Below are 18,281 nucleotides of genomic sequence, written 5' to 3' on the forward strand. Positions count from 1 at the left end.
CCGTTTACCAGGTTTCTTTTGTTTTTGGTTTTTCAGTTCTGATTTCTTAGGCTGTCCCTTTTCTATGGAGAGAACTGCAAGTCACTGTGAGTGGGGGCAGGACAAACTATTAAATGGCCCTTGTGGAGACTGCAAGAGGCACGATTTCCTTCTCCAGTAAGTAAAAAAGCAAACTATTTTTGTTAGGAGCTTTGTTGATTTTTGTGAGAAAAACACATAGCAGCTTTAATTTACCTGTTTTTAAAATTCAGTGCAGGGAGTGAGGCGAGCCAGTACAAGGGGGCAAAAGCGGTATTCAAATGTCAATTTCAGTTCCACCAGTGGGCACGTTGGAGGCCCAGGAAGGAGATGGCAGGTGGGAGAACGGGAGCTGGAGGGAGACAGAGAGGTACCTGGAGGGACAGGGGACCAGAAGGTGGGCTTTTCTCAGCCTTCCTCGCCAGGAAAGTTATCGCTGGAAACACTAAAGGTCCTGATTGTGCTGTGCTAGGGAGAAAGGCATTCTGCTGAAATAACACACTAGGAAATTAGTAAAAAATTGGATCACTAAGACAAATAAGTTGATAAAAACCCCTGTTCTAGTAATCAATAGCCTTTCAAGAGATCAAGAATGCTCATCTGTTTGCTGGAATAAAAAAAGAGGCCTCTAGTTCAGGTAATTTTCCCCCGAAGACACGGGGTTGATCCATTGCTGCTACCCAATTGCACAACTGGCAGGCGGGGAGGATCGTGTCCTTTGAAAGAACCGTTAGGTAACATCCAGGAGCCACAGGACACTTTAGACGTTAAAGATTCAAAGCCATCATTGACCCGGCCCAGTCATGAGGAATCCTGCGGTGGAAGGACCGGGATGGTCACCTCCCACTCAACAGAGAAATCTCATTAAGGATGCTGAGTTCCCCCATGTGTGGCAGCCCAGGCCTGCTGGGCGGCTAGAACATGTTCCCCTACCCTGGGCTAAAATCAGCCTTTCTCTTCCACCCATGGATCTCGTCCTGCATTCCAGAGTGAAAAGAAACCCTCTCCAAGTGTTCCCTCCAATGTTTGGCCGGCTCAGCAAGATCCACAGCAGCGGCACTCCCCTTGTGACAAGAAGTGACAAGCAGCAAGGGAGAGAAGCAGGCCCTGAACACCACTGGTCAGTGTGCCTGGCTCTCTGGTCCCCTCCTGCTTGGCCAGCCCGGGAGTCCGAACCTCTGCAGGGCTCTTACCTGCGAGAGTCCCGGGAGATTCGGGCGAGAGGGGCCTGGGGCTCTCCAGGGACAGAGGCTGGGAGGGCGCCCACAGAAAGGCCACACAATTTCTGAAAGCCCAATGTTAGCGGAAACCTAACGGAGTGTGTCCGACTGGGCTGGTGATGTGGCTTCCGAAAGCTGCAAATGATCATCAAATGGGTAGATTTCCAAGTCAAAGAGCTAACAGGAGAAATTTAGTTGCTAAGAAACCACACTTGCTTTAAAAGGGAACTATGCCCAGGACCATAAATAAGAGAAATTTTCCATAAGTTTACAATTTGTTTAGCCTGATATTTTTCTTAATGGATGAGATTAATATACCTTCCTTTCAGCTGGGTTTTTAGATGGTCCCCCTGGCAATCGATTCGCACTGCATCCCCCCTGCAGGCCTGCGGCCCCTGCAACTGTAGGGTTGGGTGCAGTGAACTGGGCAAGGTGGGGAGGGGTCCACAGCCCCTTCTCCCAGCCAGCGGCACTAATGCAGCTCCCAGTGCTCAGGCCTGGGCTGGGGCACGGGTGAGGGTTGTGTGGAGGAGGCCAGAGAGAGAAATCCATGATTGAAAACAGAAAGACCAAAGGGAGGTTCTTTCTAATACGACAGAGGGTCTTTGCTGGGACAGACTGGCCGGACTTCCCCCTGGGCCTGGTGAAGAGCGGGAGAGCGGGCCGAGGGAGGGCCAGAGCCCAAGCGCAGAGCCCTGTGAGGCAGGCGTCTGCTCTGCCGCAGGACAGGCTCTGTGGCCAGAGGGACCCCGGCTGTGGTTTCACGGAGGAACAGCACTTGGAATGGAATCAGCATCAGGCAATCGCCTGGCTTCCCCAGTGGGTTTCTTCTCTCATGGGTGGTTCTATTAAGGATGGAGTTTAATAAAACCTGCAGAGTCCTGCAACTAGCATCTATCGCTTTGTGGGGAAGAGACGATAGAAATAGTCTGAGACCAACTAAGCGCTGGGGATGAAGACCTGACTTTCGGTCGGAGAAAAGAGCTCAAAGGTGCGGGCTCTGTTTGCATTCTGGGAGACTGCGCAGCCTCCCGGTCACAGACGAAGCTGCATTGTCCACACTTGAGGCTCTGGACAGGCCCCGGCTGGTTACTGGCAGAGCTGCCGTGGGGAGAAGGTTGTGTGCCGGATGATTGAGTTATGGACTCGGCTTTGCCCTTGAATGGGTGAGTATTCCTGGCAGGTCAGTTACCTAAGTTGAGCCTCAGTTTCCTGGTCAGTAAAATGGGGATAAGATTCACCCTCCGCCGCCCATTCTGGGACATTGTGAGCCGCTAATGCGCTAATGCTGTGAATACACCTGCTAAACGAGAAAGCACTAAGTTAACGTGAGATATCTGTGTCATAAGGCAGGACAACAGTCTAACGTCTTGGCGAATGGCCATAGGCACAGCCAGGCTGAGGTAACAGAGGGACGCACGTGTCTCAGCAAGGCTTAGTGGGGCGCTGGGACCGGGGCGCTGCCTTCACAGACTCTCTAAGGTGTGCTGATTTTGGAAAACCCAGTAGCACCGGAGACTAGAGGCAGCGCTAGGTCAGGGGCCCATCATCTGCTGACTTGGAAAGTGCCGGGACGGGAGTTGGGCTGAGAGCTACGTACACTTTGCACGGCAGGTTTTCAGAGAGCACCATTGGCAGGTGCCAGGTCTCAAGGAGGGATCGTGAGTACATGGCGATGCTTAAAGGACCAACTGTGGCTTTCAAACATCCTGTGCACAAAGCTCCTTGGTACCACGTGGTACGTGCACTTCACCAAAGGCAGGGATGGTGACTAGGTTGGCTGGCAGCATCCGGGGCCGGGGAGCCCTGGTGGAGCGGCAGCCAGCCAGGCACACGGTGATGCTGCCCTTCTGACGGGGGTGCGGGGGTGTTATCTGCTCCCCAGGAAGCCCCCATGCCTGTTGGCCACACGGGTGCAGGAGGCGCAGCAGGCGGTCTTGTAGTAGTTGTAGACACAGAGCCGCGCTTGGACCACCACGTTGCAGTTGTAGTACTTGTCCTTGCAGTTCTCATCTGCAGCAGAAGAGAAGGAGAGAGAGTCCCTGAGCACAGGTGGCAGCCTGGACCAACGGGAAGAGAAAGGGCAGCGGGAGTGGCTTTTAATTACCTATGTGAGGTGTGAGCATGTGCTGAGAGCTTACAGGTTTTTCTCGTTCTCTTAACCATTATAGTGGAATTAGGTGTAGAGGATAATTCAATGAACTGGGTCCTTGCTCTTCAATTTAAGAACAAAACATCACCAGGGTAGATACAAGTCCCAGAGTTTACTCCCTAATCACTTCCTCCTTCCTCCTCACCCCTCCAGGGGTAATGAGGTCCAAATTTGGTGTTTCTTATCCCCCAACATTTCTTTAGACTTGAGCTGTAGATGATGAAATCCCTAACCAATCTGTGATGTTTAAATTAAAAAAAAATGTATATTTTATATATTTCTTGGCAACTTGCTCAACAGTGAATTTGTGCAATTCATTCATGTGTAATGAATGCTCCAGACAAGTCATTTTCATTATTGAATACTGTTCCCTTGTAAATATATTCCGTAATTTATTCATTTTTCATTGATAGGCATTTAAGTTGTTTCCAGTGGGTTTTATTTTTTAACAGAAGGGGTCTTGCTATGTTGCCCAAGTTGGCTTCAAACTCCTGGGCTCAAGCCATCCTCCTGCCTCAGCCTCCTGAGTAGTTGGGGCTACAGATGTGCACCACCATGCCCGGCTAACAATGCTCTTTTAAGTAGTTTTGTTATACGTCCTCTGTCTGGGCCTTGCTGGGTCATGAGGTACATATAACTTTACTAGGTATAATCGATTTGCTCTCCAAAGTAGGTGTAACTACATGCCTGTTGGTGGCAGAGAAGAATTCCCTTTTCATCTTATGTTTATTTTTTATTGATTGAGCAAGCGTCAACCCATGTGAGGTTGAGCATATCATCATAGGTATATCTGCCATCCAAGTTTCCCTTTCTGTGAATTGCTTTTTCTATCTTTTGCCTGTTTCTAATTTAGTTAAAAAATGATTCATGGAAATTCTTGCTATATAATGGATCTGATCTTTTGTTGGTTATATGTGTTGCAAATATCTTCTCCAGCCTGTGATTTTTCTTATCACCTTGTTTATGGTGTTGTTTGATAAACAGAGAATTTTAGTTTTAATGTAATTGACATTATACTATTTTCCTTCGTGGTTTGAAATTTTTGTTTCATTTAAAACACCCTTTCCTATTCCAAAATAAAAACTAAAATTTCCCATATTCATTTCTAAAAGTTTAAAATTTTTCATTTCACATTCATTTCTTTACTACAGCAGGGATTGGGGTGTGTTGTGTGTGTGAGTTTGTGTGTGTGTGTGTGTGTGTGTGTGTGTGATGAGAGAAAGGAATTCAATTTTATTGTTTTTTTCACATATGTATAAACAATTGTCTCATGACCAATTGCATTGTTCATCTCTTCCCCACAGATCCAGAATGCTACCTTCATCAAATTTCAAGCATTCTTTATATACCTGGACTTATTTCTGGGCTCTCTGTTCTGTTCTGTTGGCTGACTTATCTATTCTCACGCCAGTATGTCTTGATATGAGGTAGCATAACTTCCCTAGCATCATCAAAATTGCCTTGGCTATTCTTGGTTCTTTACTCTTGCTCTTTTATATAAACTTTAGACATAATCTGTCAGATTTTTCTATGAAAAATCCAAATTTTGACTAACATTGCTTGAATTTATGGATGAATTTGGGAAAGAATTGACAATATACTTCTCAGCTGCTTGCTTTTGTATCTTTAGATACATTTTTGTATCATAACATCTATCACATTCTTTTTCAGGGTGTCAGCGTATTTTGTCCCATGTGTTATAACATAATTCAGTTAACCATTTCCTTCTATTAATAGAAATGTAGTTGCTTCCAATTTTATGAGTTACAAGAAACTATACAATTCATTTATTTACTGAGCACTACTCTTTTTTTTTTTTTTTTTTTTTTGAGATGGGGGCTGGCCTTGAACTCCTGGGCTCAAGCAATCCTCCCACCTCAGCCTCCTGGGTAGCTGGGACTGCAGATGTGCCCTGGAGCATTTCTTCAGCCTCTTATGGTAGATTTGTTCATATCCTTCATTCTTTACAAAATTGGATCACTTGTCTTTTTTTTTTTAAAATTAATTTGAGTGAGCTCTCTCTATATTAGGGATTTAACTCTTTGTCTGCTTTAATGACATTTATTTGATTCTAGGACACTATCAATTGTAAGATGATTTAGTAATGGCTCTCTAGGATAAAATGAAAGAGTATTATAATTTATGAAGATTTCAAAAAACTGCAATAGCACACATTGACCCATGTACTCACATACTATTTTCTTCTTCCACATTATAATCAAAATGTGCACCTAAGCCTCCTTTAACTGTCAAAGTCTACACAGATTCTTGCTGTCAGCAACCCTCCAGGATATATCCTGTGTGTCAGAACTCTGGCTCGTGGCCCGGGCATTTTTGGTAACTTTGGCTTTGACGGTATAATTTTGAGACATATCAAAGAATACCGAGGTTTTGCCTATATTTCCTATTTTGTTAATCTCATCGTCTCCCTTTTTTCCTTAGCTGGATTTTATATAACTAAAAGCCAAATAGCTTTTTCCTCCTTGAAAAGACACCATAGACAAATGTAGAAGACAAAAATCAGAGTGGTAAAAAAATTCGAACCACATCATATTCATGGGCAACCTTTGACAAAAGACGTGTGGCAGCTGAGTGACAGCCCTTCAGAGTGCTAAACCATAATTCCTAGGTGTGAAGATTACACAATCAATTCCAAGGATCTGGCAGTTTTGACTGTCTTTAATTATATTGCCTGGCCCGAAATAAACAGGCAACTTCATGTATCTAACTTTTCTTTTCAATGTTGCATTATAATGTCATCTTTTAAAACTTTAAGTAACAATTTGTGATCCAGATTTAAATTAAGTTTCAACCGTGTGGTGTAGCCAATGCAAATAAGTTAATGGAGGTGACAGTTTTGGTTAATGGATAAACACTTCTGTATGCACGAACTGGCCACGGTAATTAATATGTCGCTATTAATTCCTGGGCTTCCTGGCTGGGAATTTTCTCTTTACATTGATTGTAACACATTTGCATAAGGTGTGTTTCAAATATTTTGCTATCCTATCCTCTTCCTCTCCCTCTCCCTTCTCTCCTTCCTTCCTTTCTTCCAACTTGGGTTATGAGGTCCTTAACAGGAGAAAAGTTTTAAATTTATTATATTCTCACAGAAAACAACAAAGCCTCTGGGTTTTGGGTCTAGCTTACAAAGGCTTTCACTGACTCCAAGATATATATTTTTTCAAGCATTTTTTAAGAGTATTTTCTCTGTTAGGGTCTTTTATCCATTTGTATATGGTATAATGAAAGATTTAGGTGGTTTTTTAAAAAATGGATCTTCAGTGGTCTCTATACATTGGAAATGTCTTCTTTCTCTACTTGCTGAACAGTCAACTTTTGTCGGACTTCACTTCCCTTGTCTAAAGCAGTCTGTTCAGAATTCTGTATTGTAACACTGGTGTATCTGTCTCTGCCTGTGTCAGTACTGTATAGTTTTAGTTTCTATGGCCTTATAATATGTTAGAATATATAGTACTTATAGCTGCCCTCAAGAAACGTCTTTTATGATCTTTACAACATTGAGTGTTCCCATCCAGGAACATGGTAGTGTCTCTATTCACATTTCCTCTTATGTTCTATAGCAAGAATTTCTTCTTTTTAATTTTTATTTATTCATTTTTCTACCTAGGTCTTATATACTCCTTGTTAATTTTCTCCCTATAGAATTTACATTTTTTGGTTGCTGCTGGGAATGGTCATCTCCATAATATTGACTTGTCAGTCATTGCCCTTGGTTAGAAAGCATCTGTTCTGTGCCTGGCAGATCTGCCCTGGGATAAGAAGGATGTTGGGTCAATATATTAAAAGCTTCAATTTGGAAGGAGGAGGAATCTATTGCATGACAACTTATTGATATATTAATATTTCCTTTGATGTTATTGTGAGGACAAGGAAAGTAAGTGCGTTCTTAGAAGACCATGAAGAACTCTAATAAAGAGACTTAGCATGCTCCTAGTCTGCAACCAGCCCTGACCACACCTGGTGCCATATTCTCAGTAGACTTGGGATGGGGTCTGGGGGCATCCAATATGCCTCTGGAGAGGCATCTTCACCCACCTGACACTTCCTATCTTTGTGCAATGCACTGTCTTTGATTTTCTGGCTGTACTTCAGTTCCCCTGCTGGGACAGGGTCTTTGTTTGTGAACTGCAGCCCACGAGAGGGCCTAACCTCCCTCACTCTCACCAACACCTTCCTCTGGGAAACTGGCCCCTATTTTGAGGGTGCAGGTTGGGGTCTTCTGAATTGCAGTGCTGTTTTTCCTTGCAGGACCCTGACCATTGTGCAGCCTTTTTTTTTTTTTTTTTTTTTTTTTTTGAGACAGAGTCTCACTTTGTTGCCCAGGCTAGAGTGAGTGCCGTGGCGTCAGCTTAGCTCACAGCAACCTCAAACTCCTGGGCTCAAGTGATCCTCCTGCCTCAGCCTCCCGAGTAGCTGGGACTACAGGCATGCGCCACTATGCCCGGCTAATTTTTCTATATATATATTTTTAGTTGTCCATATAATTTTTTTCTATTTTTAGTAGAGACGGAGTCTCGCTCTTGCTCAGGCTGGTCTCGAACTCCTGACCTTGAGCGATCCACCCGCCTCAGCCTCCCAGGGTGCTAGGATTACAGGCGTGAGCCACCACGCCCGGCCTGATTGTGCAGCCTTGATCTTCCTGCTTTCACTCCCATCCTTGAGTCACTGTGTCCCCCGGGGCTCAGAGCCTGCACTACGCCTCTCAGATGTGTGGTCAGACTCCCCATCACTGTCTCTACCCTTTCTGGGCCTTCTCCCCTTCCTCCCTTCTCTGCCAACCCACTGCTGAGGTCCCAGCTTCTCCTCACGTGGTCCAGCTTATACCAGTTTGCACCTACAATTAAAAGTTGAAATTTTACTACTTTGACCTTAAGGAGCATTACCATCTTAATTAATTCACACCTACTTTTGGTGGGTGGCTTAGATAGCCACCCATGCTATGAATGGTTGGTCATCTTAAACTATGAAACTGATAATACCAAAAGCACTTTGACCCTCTGAACTCAATGACAGTGCACAAGGTCACAGAGAGGCCTAGAAGGGTTTGGCACTTACACACCAGACAACTGGACAGAGCTTAAGACAGATGAGTCTTTTCTCCAAGATCAGAATCCCTACTTACCAACTTCAGGGACACAGTCCTGAGGGTTACAAGATTCTCTCTCTTCTGGTTTCAACTGAAGGTCACAGAGATTACTTAGGGTCATGTCATCAGACAGACACCGCACTTCCCGAACCCGGAAGCCACCCTGGCAGCTCTTGGAGCACTGCATGGGAACAAAGGGAAAAAGTCAGCTTTCTCGGCAGACCGATAGCTCAGTGCACTGGAGGGGAAGACACTGGAGAATTTCAAACATCTCCAAAGGAGACACATTATGAAACAACCTCCCACGCACCTATCAACCAGCTTCAACAGCCAGCCCCTCATGGCCAGGTGTGTCCCATCTATACCCCAGCCATTCCCATTCCTCCCACTATTTTAAAGCAAATCTAGACATCATAGCACTTTGTCCATATTATTTTAGTTTGTGGCTCTCAAAGACAAAATACCATTATTACACCTAGAAATTAATAATAGTTTCTTATTATCTTCAAATATAGATTCAGTGCTCCTAATTCCACTTGTCTCATGAATCCTATAGATTTTTAAATGCAGGGTTTTTCTCTTTAAAAATCAGGATCTACATCAGGGTTTGCACATTGCAGTTGACTGATGTCTTCTATGACTCTTTCAATCCACAGGTTTCCCTGCCACTGTCTTTTTCCCTCTTGCACTTAGAGCTGAGTCATTTGTTCTGCAGTTTCTCAGAGTCTGGATTTTGCTGACTGTATCCCCATGGTATAGTTTAGCACGTTCCTCTGTTCTATTTCCTGAATGCTGGAACTTGGATCTAGAAAAGGCTTTAACAGGGGAGGTTATTTATTTGAGACAGAGTGCAGTGGCGTCATCATAGCTCCCTGCAGCCTCAAACTCCTGGGCTCAAGAGATCCTCCTGCCTCAGCCTCCCTAGTAGCTGAGACTATAGGCACACCCTGCCACACCTGACTAATTTTTCTATTTTCAGTAGAGATGGGGTCACACTCTTGGTCAGGATGGTCTTGAATTCCTAAGCTTAAGAAGTCCTCCTGCCTTGGCCTCCCACAGTGCTAGGATTACAGGCATGAGCCACCGCACCTGGCCCAGGTGCAGGTTTAATTTTGTTTTTTTTACAGGGGGCTGTCTCTCTTTTGGGGATGTTAGTGGCCATTGATGTGCAATGCTCAGATCCATTAGTTCATTTGGGGTTGGAAAATGGTAGTATTATAATTCTATCATTCCTTCTTTTATTAGCTAGAAATCTTTTATAAAGAGTCCTCCCCCTGCCACTTTTACTCCTTGGCTACCCAGTGGTATGGTTGGTTTCAGGAAGACACGGTACACGCTGATTCTTTCCCTTTACCCACCAGTGTTCAGAATAATGAGCTGATTCCCTAACTTCCTGTAATGATAACCTATTAGTTTTTAAAACAAATTATTATAAACAGATGGATTTAAACATCCATTATATAATAATAAATATTCAATAATAAATAATATTTATTATTCTTACTGATACTCAAACTGTCCCATCAATGGTTAGCAGGAGCTGCTAAAAGTTGTCTCTGAGTCCTTGGGACATAAACTCCATTGTCTTTGAGAACTTCCTTGCTGCCTGGTATGCAAAGATGTTCCAACCTAATTTTGACACGTGCTGTCCCAGGTCTGAAACCAGCTGCCCTCTCTGAATCGCTGGTTCCTTTGAGTGGAGGGTGGCCTTTTAAAGGCACATTCTGGATGATTTGTGCCCTTTGCCTCTGGGTTGGTTTTTAGGATTTTAGGCTCTTTCAGCCATCAGTCCTCTACAGCAGCATTTGTCAAAATGTGGTCCAAGGACACCTGCACCCAACTCACCTCAGGAGCTTGTTAAAAATGCAAATTCCTTGGCCAGGATAGGCCCAGAGTTGGTCTTTTCAAACAAGATCCCTAGATGATTCTTATGCACACTTAGCCATCGTTTTATGGCCTCTACAATTTAGAAACCAAGGCCATTCAAGCCCCAGGCCTCCCCCACCAAGCAGGCTGGGTCAGGGAGCACCCCAGGATGACTGTCTAGAGTAGACAGCCACAGGGAATCCCCTCTAGGCTGAGCCCATTGCCTGGCCCAGGGGCATCTATGGGAGGACGGCAGAGGAGCCGGGCGCTAGCGCAGGCTCCAGCAAGGGCGCCAGGACTTACCATGCTCCATTCTGTGTTAAACCACTTGGCTCCACAGGGCTTGAGGTGGCAGGATTGCTGGCTGGCGGGCTTCTCCAGGAAGGAGCATTCATAGGGGTCTAGCACTTCAAAGGTGTCTGCGTTCTTCCTGACACAAATCACCTCCCGCTGTTGCGTCCCGCTCCCACACTCGATGGAACACTGGAGAAAGCAGTAGAGAAAGATGGGTGTCACGCGATGGAAAGGGGATGACGACTACTGTCTATCAAGGGATGTGCGTGAAGGACATCACCAATTCCACTATACAATTCATTTATTTACTGAGCACGACTCTTTTTTTTTTTTTTTTTTTTTTTGAGATGGGGGCTGGCCTTGAAAATATATGAACCCTATGATCTCAACCACTTCAAAATGTAGGTTTTTAAAGGCAAACAGCATGTGGAAACCAGGCTATTTTCACTTGCTGGTATATCATGTGCACATTTCACATCTTCCTAACGATCACTGTGGTTGTTAAATAATATTGTACTGAGTTATGACATACCATAGTATCCCTAACCATCCTGTTGTCGTGAACATCTCTGTTGAAAAAGCCTTTTTTCTTCTGCTAATTGTTCCCTTCAAATGAACCCCCAGGAGTGGGGTGACTGGGTTAAGGCAAATGAACATTTATATGGTTCTTGACTTTTATTGCCAAATTGCTTTCCAAAGGGCTTGTATCGCTTTACAAGGACAAGGCAGGCCATTTTTTTCAGGGTCTGTTTTTAAAGCTACTTAAAAGAAATAAAATTCTGTACGGAGCCAGAGGTCCTGATAATGTGTGAATCGGGCTCCTAAGCCAACAAGTCCTTGGAGGAGCAGCCAGCCCTGGGAGCCAGACGCTGAGTGGCCCAAGAACTCAAGCCTTGGCGGTAACCACAACAGGGCAGTAACTTCCACATGTTCTTAGGGGGTTCACGTTCAATTTTGGAAAAGTGAGGGAAAAATTAATTCCTCAGTGAAGTTACTCTATTAAAGTACTCAGTATTAGCTATTCTTTTTTTTTTTTTTTTTGAGACAGAGTCTCACTCTGTTGCCTGGGCTAGAGTGCCGTGGCATCAGCCTAGCTCTCAGCAACCTCCAACTCCTGGGCTCAAGTGATCCTCCTGCCTCAGCCTCCCGAGTAGCTGGAACTACAGGCATGTGCCACCATGCCCGGATAATTTTTTCTATATATATTCTTAGCTGTCCATATAATTTCTTTCTATTTTTAGTAGAGACGGGGTCTCGCTCTTGCTCAGGCTGGTCTCGAACTCCTGAGCTCAAACAATCCGCCTCCCAGAGTGCGAGGATTACAGGCATGAGCCACTGCGCCCAGCCCTTAGCTATTCTTTATAACGAACAGCTCCAACTTTTAAAAATTTCTGCTTCTGACACTGTCAAGACACAAGGCTAACTTTATTAACAGCAGCTACCATTTACTGTGTTTATTGTGAGTCAGGCACAGACAAGGTGCTACATACTTTATGTGCAGTTTCTTCTAAAGGTAATCTCATAAGGTGCCGTCATTGGCAGCATTTTATAGGGGAGGCAACCGTGCCAGGCCACAGGCTCCCTGAGGGCAGTGATATTTGTTTCGCTCACTGATGTAGCCCAGTGCTTAGGTGAGCACACACAAGGTGCTCAATGAACATTATTGACTGGCTGGGGCTCCAAGGGCATAAGTAGCTTCTCCAGGGTCATGGGTAGCCAGCAGCACAGCTGGGATTCAAAGCTGCGACACTTGACACAGAGTGCTGGTTCCCAACCCCTCTGCAATGCTGCTTCTTGCCAGGGACAGACAGACACACCAGTCCTGGCCACTCACCTGACTCCAGCTCCCGGCGAACCACTCCACCTTGCCCGTACAGGGCCCGTTGTCACACGGGGTGGCCTCCGCCGGCCGGTTGTTCCCGCAGCCCTCCAGGGGCAGGCTGCTGACGTGGTTGGTCATGCACACCACCGAGCGCGTCCGCACTCCGGCCCCACACTCCGTCGAGCACTGCGGGACAGGAGGAGGGCACGTTAGTCGGGGAGGCCTCCGCAGGTTCTGAAGCCACTTTCAAATGATGCAAAGGAGGATGGAACACCGCATCTTCCTACCATCTCTTTCCCCTAGAAATACCTGACAACTTCTCATGCACAGCCTACTCCATTATAGGATATCAGTACGGCAGCTCCCTGTCTTCGATTTCCTGGGGTGGGCTGCATTCCAAATGGCCCGTCCTGCTGCTGTGATTAATACACTTATTCTTGTCAGACTATCTTTCTCAGCTTTTGCTATCAAAAATATATTCAGCTGAGAAGAATGAATGCATGAGAACTTGTGCACATGTCTACCTGCTCTTTGCTGAGTCTGGGTCGAGCTGGGAAAGGAGGCGAACTGAAGCTGTCACTTCAACATTGCTCTTGTCCCCGAAGGCCACAGCTGTGAGAGTATGTGGAGGGACCTTGGTGTGGAGGGGGAGCTTGCCTTGGAACCAGGTACAATAGTGCTAACACCCCTACTAGCTGTGTGGCCCGGGGCAGGTGACCTTTGGCACACTCATCTGGACAACAGGCATAGGAATATTCCTGGCAGGATGACAGACACGAATGATGTCCTTTGCAGACAGCAGGTCTCAGTAAGTGCTGTGAGAGGCTTTACATGTCAACTCCTACATCCCTACTCTAAGACAGAGAAACTGAGGCTTCACTTAAGGCCATGTAACTTTTAGTGGTTTCCTCAATACAGTCACCCTCTGTCCTCACTAGGGCACAGTAAGTAGAAGCATCCCCAGAGCTCACAGAGCATTTTCCGTTTGTCTTGAAATACTTTGGAACGCTGCCTTATTTTCTTCTCATCCTGTTTCCAACATTTTCTGGACTCCTCGGCTGAGAGGCCCGCAGAGGCCTCGTACCCGGCACGGACGTCTTCTCCACCGTTACGGCTCCTCCCTGTGGCCTTCTGATCTCTGTTCGGGTTTCTACCTGGATTGGAAACTGACTGTTCTTCTGCCTTCATGCTTCAACATCTAGTTTCATGGATTCTGGTTGAGCCACACTGCTCCAACCTGTCCTGCCCCTTTCCGCCGTGGTTCCAGTACCATTCACATTCTGCCCCTGGACTACGGTGGCAGCTTCTTGCTCAGACTCACCGGCTTTCCTAGTGCCCTGGGCTTCCAGGTGTTGAGAACTCCATGCTGAACGCTTCCTCTGAAGCCATCCCATTCCTAACAAAATTCACACATGGACTTCCCCAACTGGCATCAAAGGTCTCCTATAGTATGGCCCCAATCAACCCATTCTTCTAGGCTAATTTCCCATTATTCTATCCCACACACCTCATGCTGGACAGACCCAGAGTGGCCACTATCTCCTGATCATACGAAATGCTCACAGAGCCCTTGCTCGTGCTGTTCCCTCTGCCTGGAATGCCCATTCCCTTCCCTGGACACGTAAGAACCCCTTAACGCTCAGCTCAAATGCCATCTCCTCTGCGAACACGTCCTTGATTGCCCAGTTCAGTATATTCTTTCCAGCCTTAGAACTCTTACGGCACTCTATGCTCTGCTTTCTTCCTTTGTACTGTGGTTATTTGTGTCCTGTCTGTTTTTTTTTTCCCTATTGAAGTAGGCTTGGTGGGAGCAGGGACCATTGAATCATCTTTTTTTTTTTTTTTTTTGTTGAGACAGAGTCTCACTTTGTTGCCCAGGCTAGAGTGAGTGCCGTGGCGTCAGCTTAGCTCACAGCAACCTCAGACTCCTCGGCTTAAGCGATCCTACTGCCTCAGCCTCCCGAGTAGCTGGGACTACAGGCATGCGCCACCATGCCCGGCTAATTTTTTCTATATAGATTTTTAGTTGTCCATATAATGTCTTTCTATTTTTAGTAGAGACGGGGTCTCGCTCAGGCTGGTCTCGAACTCCTGACCTTGAGCGATCCACCCGCCTCGGCCTCCCAGAGTGCTAGGATTACAGGCGTGAGCCACCGCGCCCAGCCTGAATCATCTTTATTCCTTCTCAGGTCAGCACCCTACTCATGGGTGAATCCACGAATATCAGTTGAATTAATGGATGTAGACCTGGGCCCCCTCCTTGATCATTTCTCTTATCAGCACCTTCCAATCCTACAAGTGGCCCTTTTAGCACACGACCAAAGCCCATTCTAAGGGTTTCTGGGTCTTCTCTTAAAAACAGAGTCAATGTTTGAGTTCTACCAATATTACCATTTTAAGAAATAAAAGCAATAGAATTTTTTTCCTGCCCAATATTATCCGCAGAAAAGCAATCGAATTTGCTTTCTCAAATAAAATTTGAGAAAAGGATGAAAATCCTTATACTTCTTATCAAAATTTCCGTTTCCATTTTTGTATGCTGCTATCCAGCCCTGTGAAATCACAGCCCCGTATGAGTGATCAAACATTTGCAACACCACTGCTGACCTGGGGCTGACTTCTCAGGGAGAAAACTCCCTCTGGGGCAAAGGGCTTGAAGGGGATCACAACATGCTACCCCAAAATATGCTGCTTTGGCACACTGATAATTCTGTGCTGAAGGCAATTGAGAAGCAGCAGATGCAGGGAGGGCTCTCTGCCTTCCGTCTTTCCGCCTAAAAGCAAGGCATAAATTTCCCATGAGAAAGTACCAACTAGCCCAGTACCAAGAAGAAAAGAATATTCTTATCATCAGACATGGGGAGTTGACTCTGGGATGAGTCTGCATAAATAAACCTTAGTAAAATAATCCTTATCTTCTGTCAGTTTCCCCCATATAGTTCTTAGTCACCTTCTCACAGTCCATTGCCTGCAGAAGCTCCAACTCCTTTCCTTTGTCTAATCACTTCTCCACAATTTATCGCCCTTTGTTAAAGTGGTATATAAGCCTTGAGCCCACTCACTCACTTCTTTAGGGTTTTCACTTCTTTCCTAAGAACCCCCTTGTGCTACATAAAAATATTAACATCAGATAAAATTGGTATGCTTTCCTCCTGCTAATCTTTTGTCAGCTTAATTCACAGGCTGCAGCCAGAGAACCTAAGACGGTAGAGCAAAGTTTTTACTCCCTTATAGGTTTACACACATTTTTCATGAATTTTGGTCTATTTACATTTGTTATTAGAAATCTGAGACAATGTAACAGTCCCTTAGGTTAAAAATACTTTGTTGTAATAATTGGACTGGTCTAGGCTAAAAGGATTTTGGTTTCAGCCACATATGATCTGGGCTTCTTCCTAACTTTAAAACTCAAGATATTTAAATTCTCCTGTAAAGAATACAGGGCAAATTGAATCTCACTTCTCTTCGTGTTTCAAGCCCTGTGAATATTTCTTTCCAGGTAATTTCCATCTGACTAGCTAACTTAATTTTCTGGTTTCCAAACCAAGTCATGCACCATGCATCCGGGAAAGATTTTCCATATCCCCATGTGCTTAACATAAAAGAAGAATGTTAGGGACTATGGTAGTGCCCAATGAGAGGACATCAGATGAACAGGGCCCATAGAGGAGCTTCACTTTATTACATGAACTACAGCAAAAAGCAGAACAAATTTAAATTTGAAGGGAGCTGCCCACACAGGACCTGGCCCAGGTAGCCTATCAACAGAAATGAGGGGTAGCAGAGACGTTACCCCAAAACGTTGACACCCACTCACTGTCCCTAAAAGATGTTCCTAAAAGAAGGACCAAATCTGCTTTGGTAGTCAGAAAAGGACCTGACTCCTAATTGAACTTCTGGGCTGATAAAACACAACAATGCATGGAATTCCTAGCAACGCCTTCTCCCTCCAACAACAGTTAAGTGCTAAACTTGGCCCAATTGGCCCCTGAGAGACTATAAGGCTCTAATGACTATTCTGGAACTTCAGTTTTACGCACCATCTTCTGTAATTTAAATTATTCAATATTTTTTCTTGGAAATCTTCCTTAGAAATTAGGTGTTACCAAACTGAGGCTGGTGGACTTTCTAAACTTTTTTTTTTTTTCTGTTGTGATTAAAAATTGCATATGTGTTTAAACCTGTCATTGAAAAGCACATGATGCTTACATCCATCCAATAAAGTCCACCTGCAATTAAAAGTAACTGACAAGGTGTTTTTAAGGTGAGTCATTAAAGCCAGAGAACTTTATAGCCCTGGAAGTTTAAGAGAAGATTCAAGATTGGGGTTACAACCTCAATTCATTTAGGGACAGATTAATTAATTTTAAATTGGGCAATAGGATATAGTCTGTATCCTTCAGTGTTTGTAAACTTTAATTTTCTTTGGTCTTTTTCTCTTTTTAGCTCATTGAATCAGAGGCTGTGACTCGTTCATGCTTGGCATGTGCCCAATGCATGTTTATTCCCAGCAATGAAAAATTGCATTGTTCAGACTTAGGCTTAACAGGGCTGAGTTTATACAAAGCAACTATTCAAATGTAGAAGACTGCCATCAATTGGTCATTCCAGGGGCTGAACTTTTTGTAAGACCACCTGGTGGCTCAAAGGCCCCTGTGGACCTGGAGCCCAAGGAGAATGATGCAGCCCCCAGGAAACCCTCCCCACTGTGCCAACCTCATCTAGGTCATGGTTTCAAATGTGTTATCCCTTAATGTTCACTCCAAATAAGCACATACATTTAGGAATAATTATCTCTCCTGAGAGTAGATAAAGCAAAATTATTTTCTTAGCACCAAACTCAACATGATTTAAAACATTTTATTCCAAAAGAGAACAAAAAGTTCTCTGAACAGCAGAATAAAGTGTTCATTCTTTGTTCTATTTATAATTTTAAGCCAAGCTAGATTCAGTAAGAACCTGTGTAGAAATACAATGCAAATTTACATTAACGGGAAATTCATAAGTCATTACGGGATGGGAAATAGCTATTGTGGAAATCTTTGGAAAATTTACATGTAGATTTTTACTGTTCTAAATTAATATGGGAGACACACAGAGGAACGAACCACTGCAGTGGTTTTTTTCCCCCACGTAGTGATGTTTTATCTGTACATACTGTGTCCTGAGCCCACTGCCTTTTTCAGAGAGTGGCAAATGTAGAGAGATGGAATTTAAAAATTGCAAAGAAGCGCTGAACTAAAATGATTATAAACGCTCTCCCAGTTGCTGCTTGTGAGATTCTACATTGAGAAAATCTTTCTGGAGAGAAATTTGCCAAAATCTACTAAGCGTTCTAAAAGCATTCACAACTTTTCCCTGTAATTTCACATAATTCCACTTCCTAAACATTATTTTAGGGAGATAAGAAAAGGTGCATGTCAAGATTTATGCATAAGGACATTTACTGAATATCCTTTTAAATGTCCTATTTAAAATACTAAGAAATCAGAAAAAAAAAACAAAACAAAAACCCCAAACATGTAGAAATAGGGGACTGGTTCATTATAGTAGTCCTACAATAGCTTATTGTTATAAAAAATCATGTTTTAAAGGTTTTTTTATACCATGAAAATGTTTATAATATATAAGTGAAAAGAGCAGGAGACCAAATTATACATACATAATGATTTATATCCTTAAAATATGTACGAGTAGAAAAAGCTACGTATATAAAGTATGTACAAAAGTAGAAAAAAGCTTGGTAATATAGCTTTAACAAATTAAATTATTATCTTTTAGTGAAGAGATTTGGGGCCT

The 18,281-nt window shown here is 44.2% G+C and overlaps 1 protein-coding gene across 1 annotated transcript in view; it reads right to left on the bottom strand.

Annotated features, from left to right (window-relative positions):
• Window positions 1-2,991: 2,991 nt before the first annotated feature.
• The window catches only part of THSD4 (thrombospondin type 1 domain containing 4), a 197,434-nt gene continuing 182,144 nt past the window's right edge, over window positions 2,992-18,281 (bottom strand). The window contains exons 9-12 of the mRNA XM_069458125.1: window positions 12,495-12,668; window positions 10,670-10,849; window positions 8,537-8,681; window positions 2,992-3,251 (exon numbers count right to left, since the gene is read on the bottom strand). Coding sequence (XP_069314226.1) covers window positions 3,109-3,251; window positions 8,537-8,681; window positions 10,670-10,849; window positions 12,495-12,668 — 642 coding nt within the window. The 3' untranslated portion in view covers window positions 2,992-3,108. The remainder of the gene's footprint in view (window positions 3,252-8,536; window positions 8,682-10,669; window positions 10,850-12,494; window positions 12,669-18,281) is intronic.

This window comes from Eulemur rufifrons, chromosome 2 (genome assembly GCF_041146395.1).
Source record: "Eulemur rufifrons isolate Redbay chromosome 2, OSU_ERuf_1, whole genome shotgun sequence".
Classification (NCBI taxonomy): domain Eukaryota; kingdom Metazoa; phylum Chordata; class Mammalia; order Primates; family Lemuridae; genus Eulemur; species Eulemur rufifrons.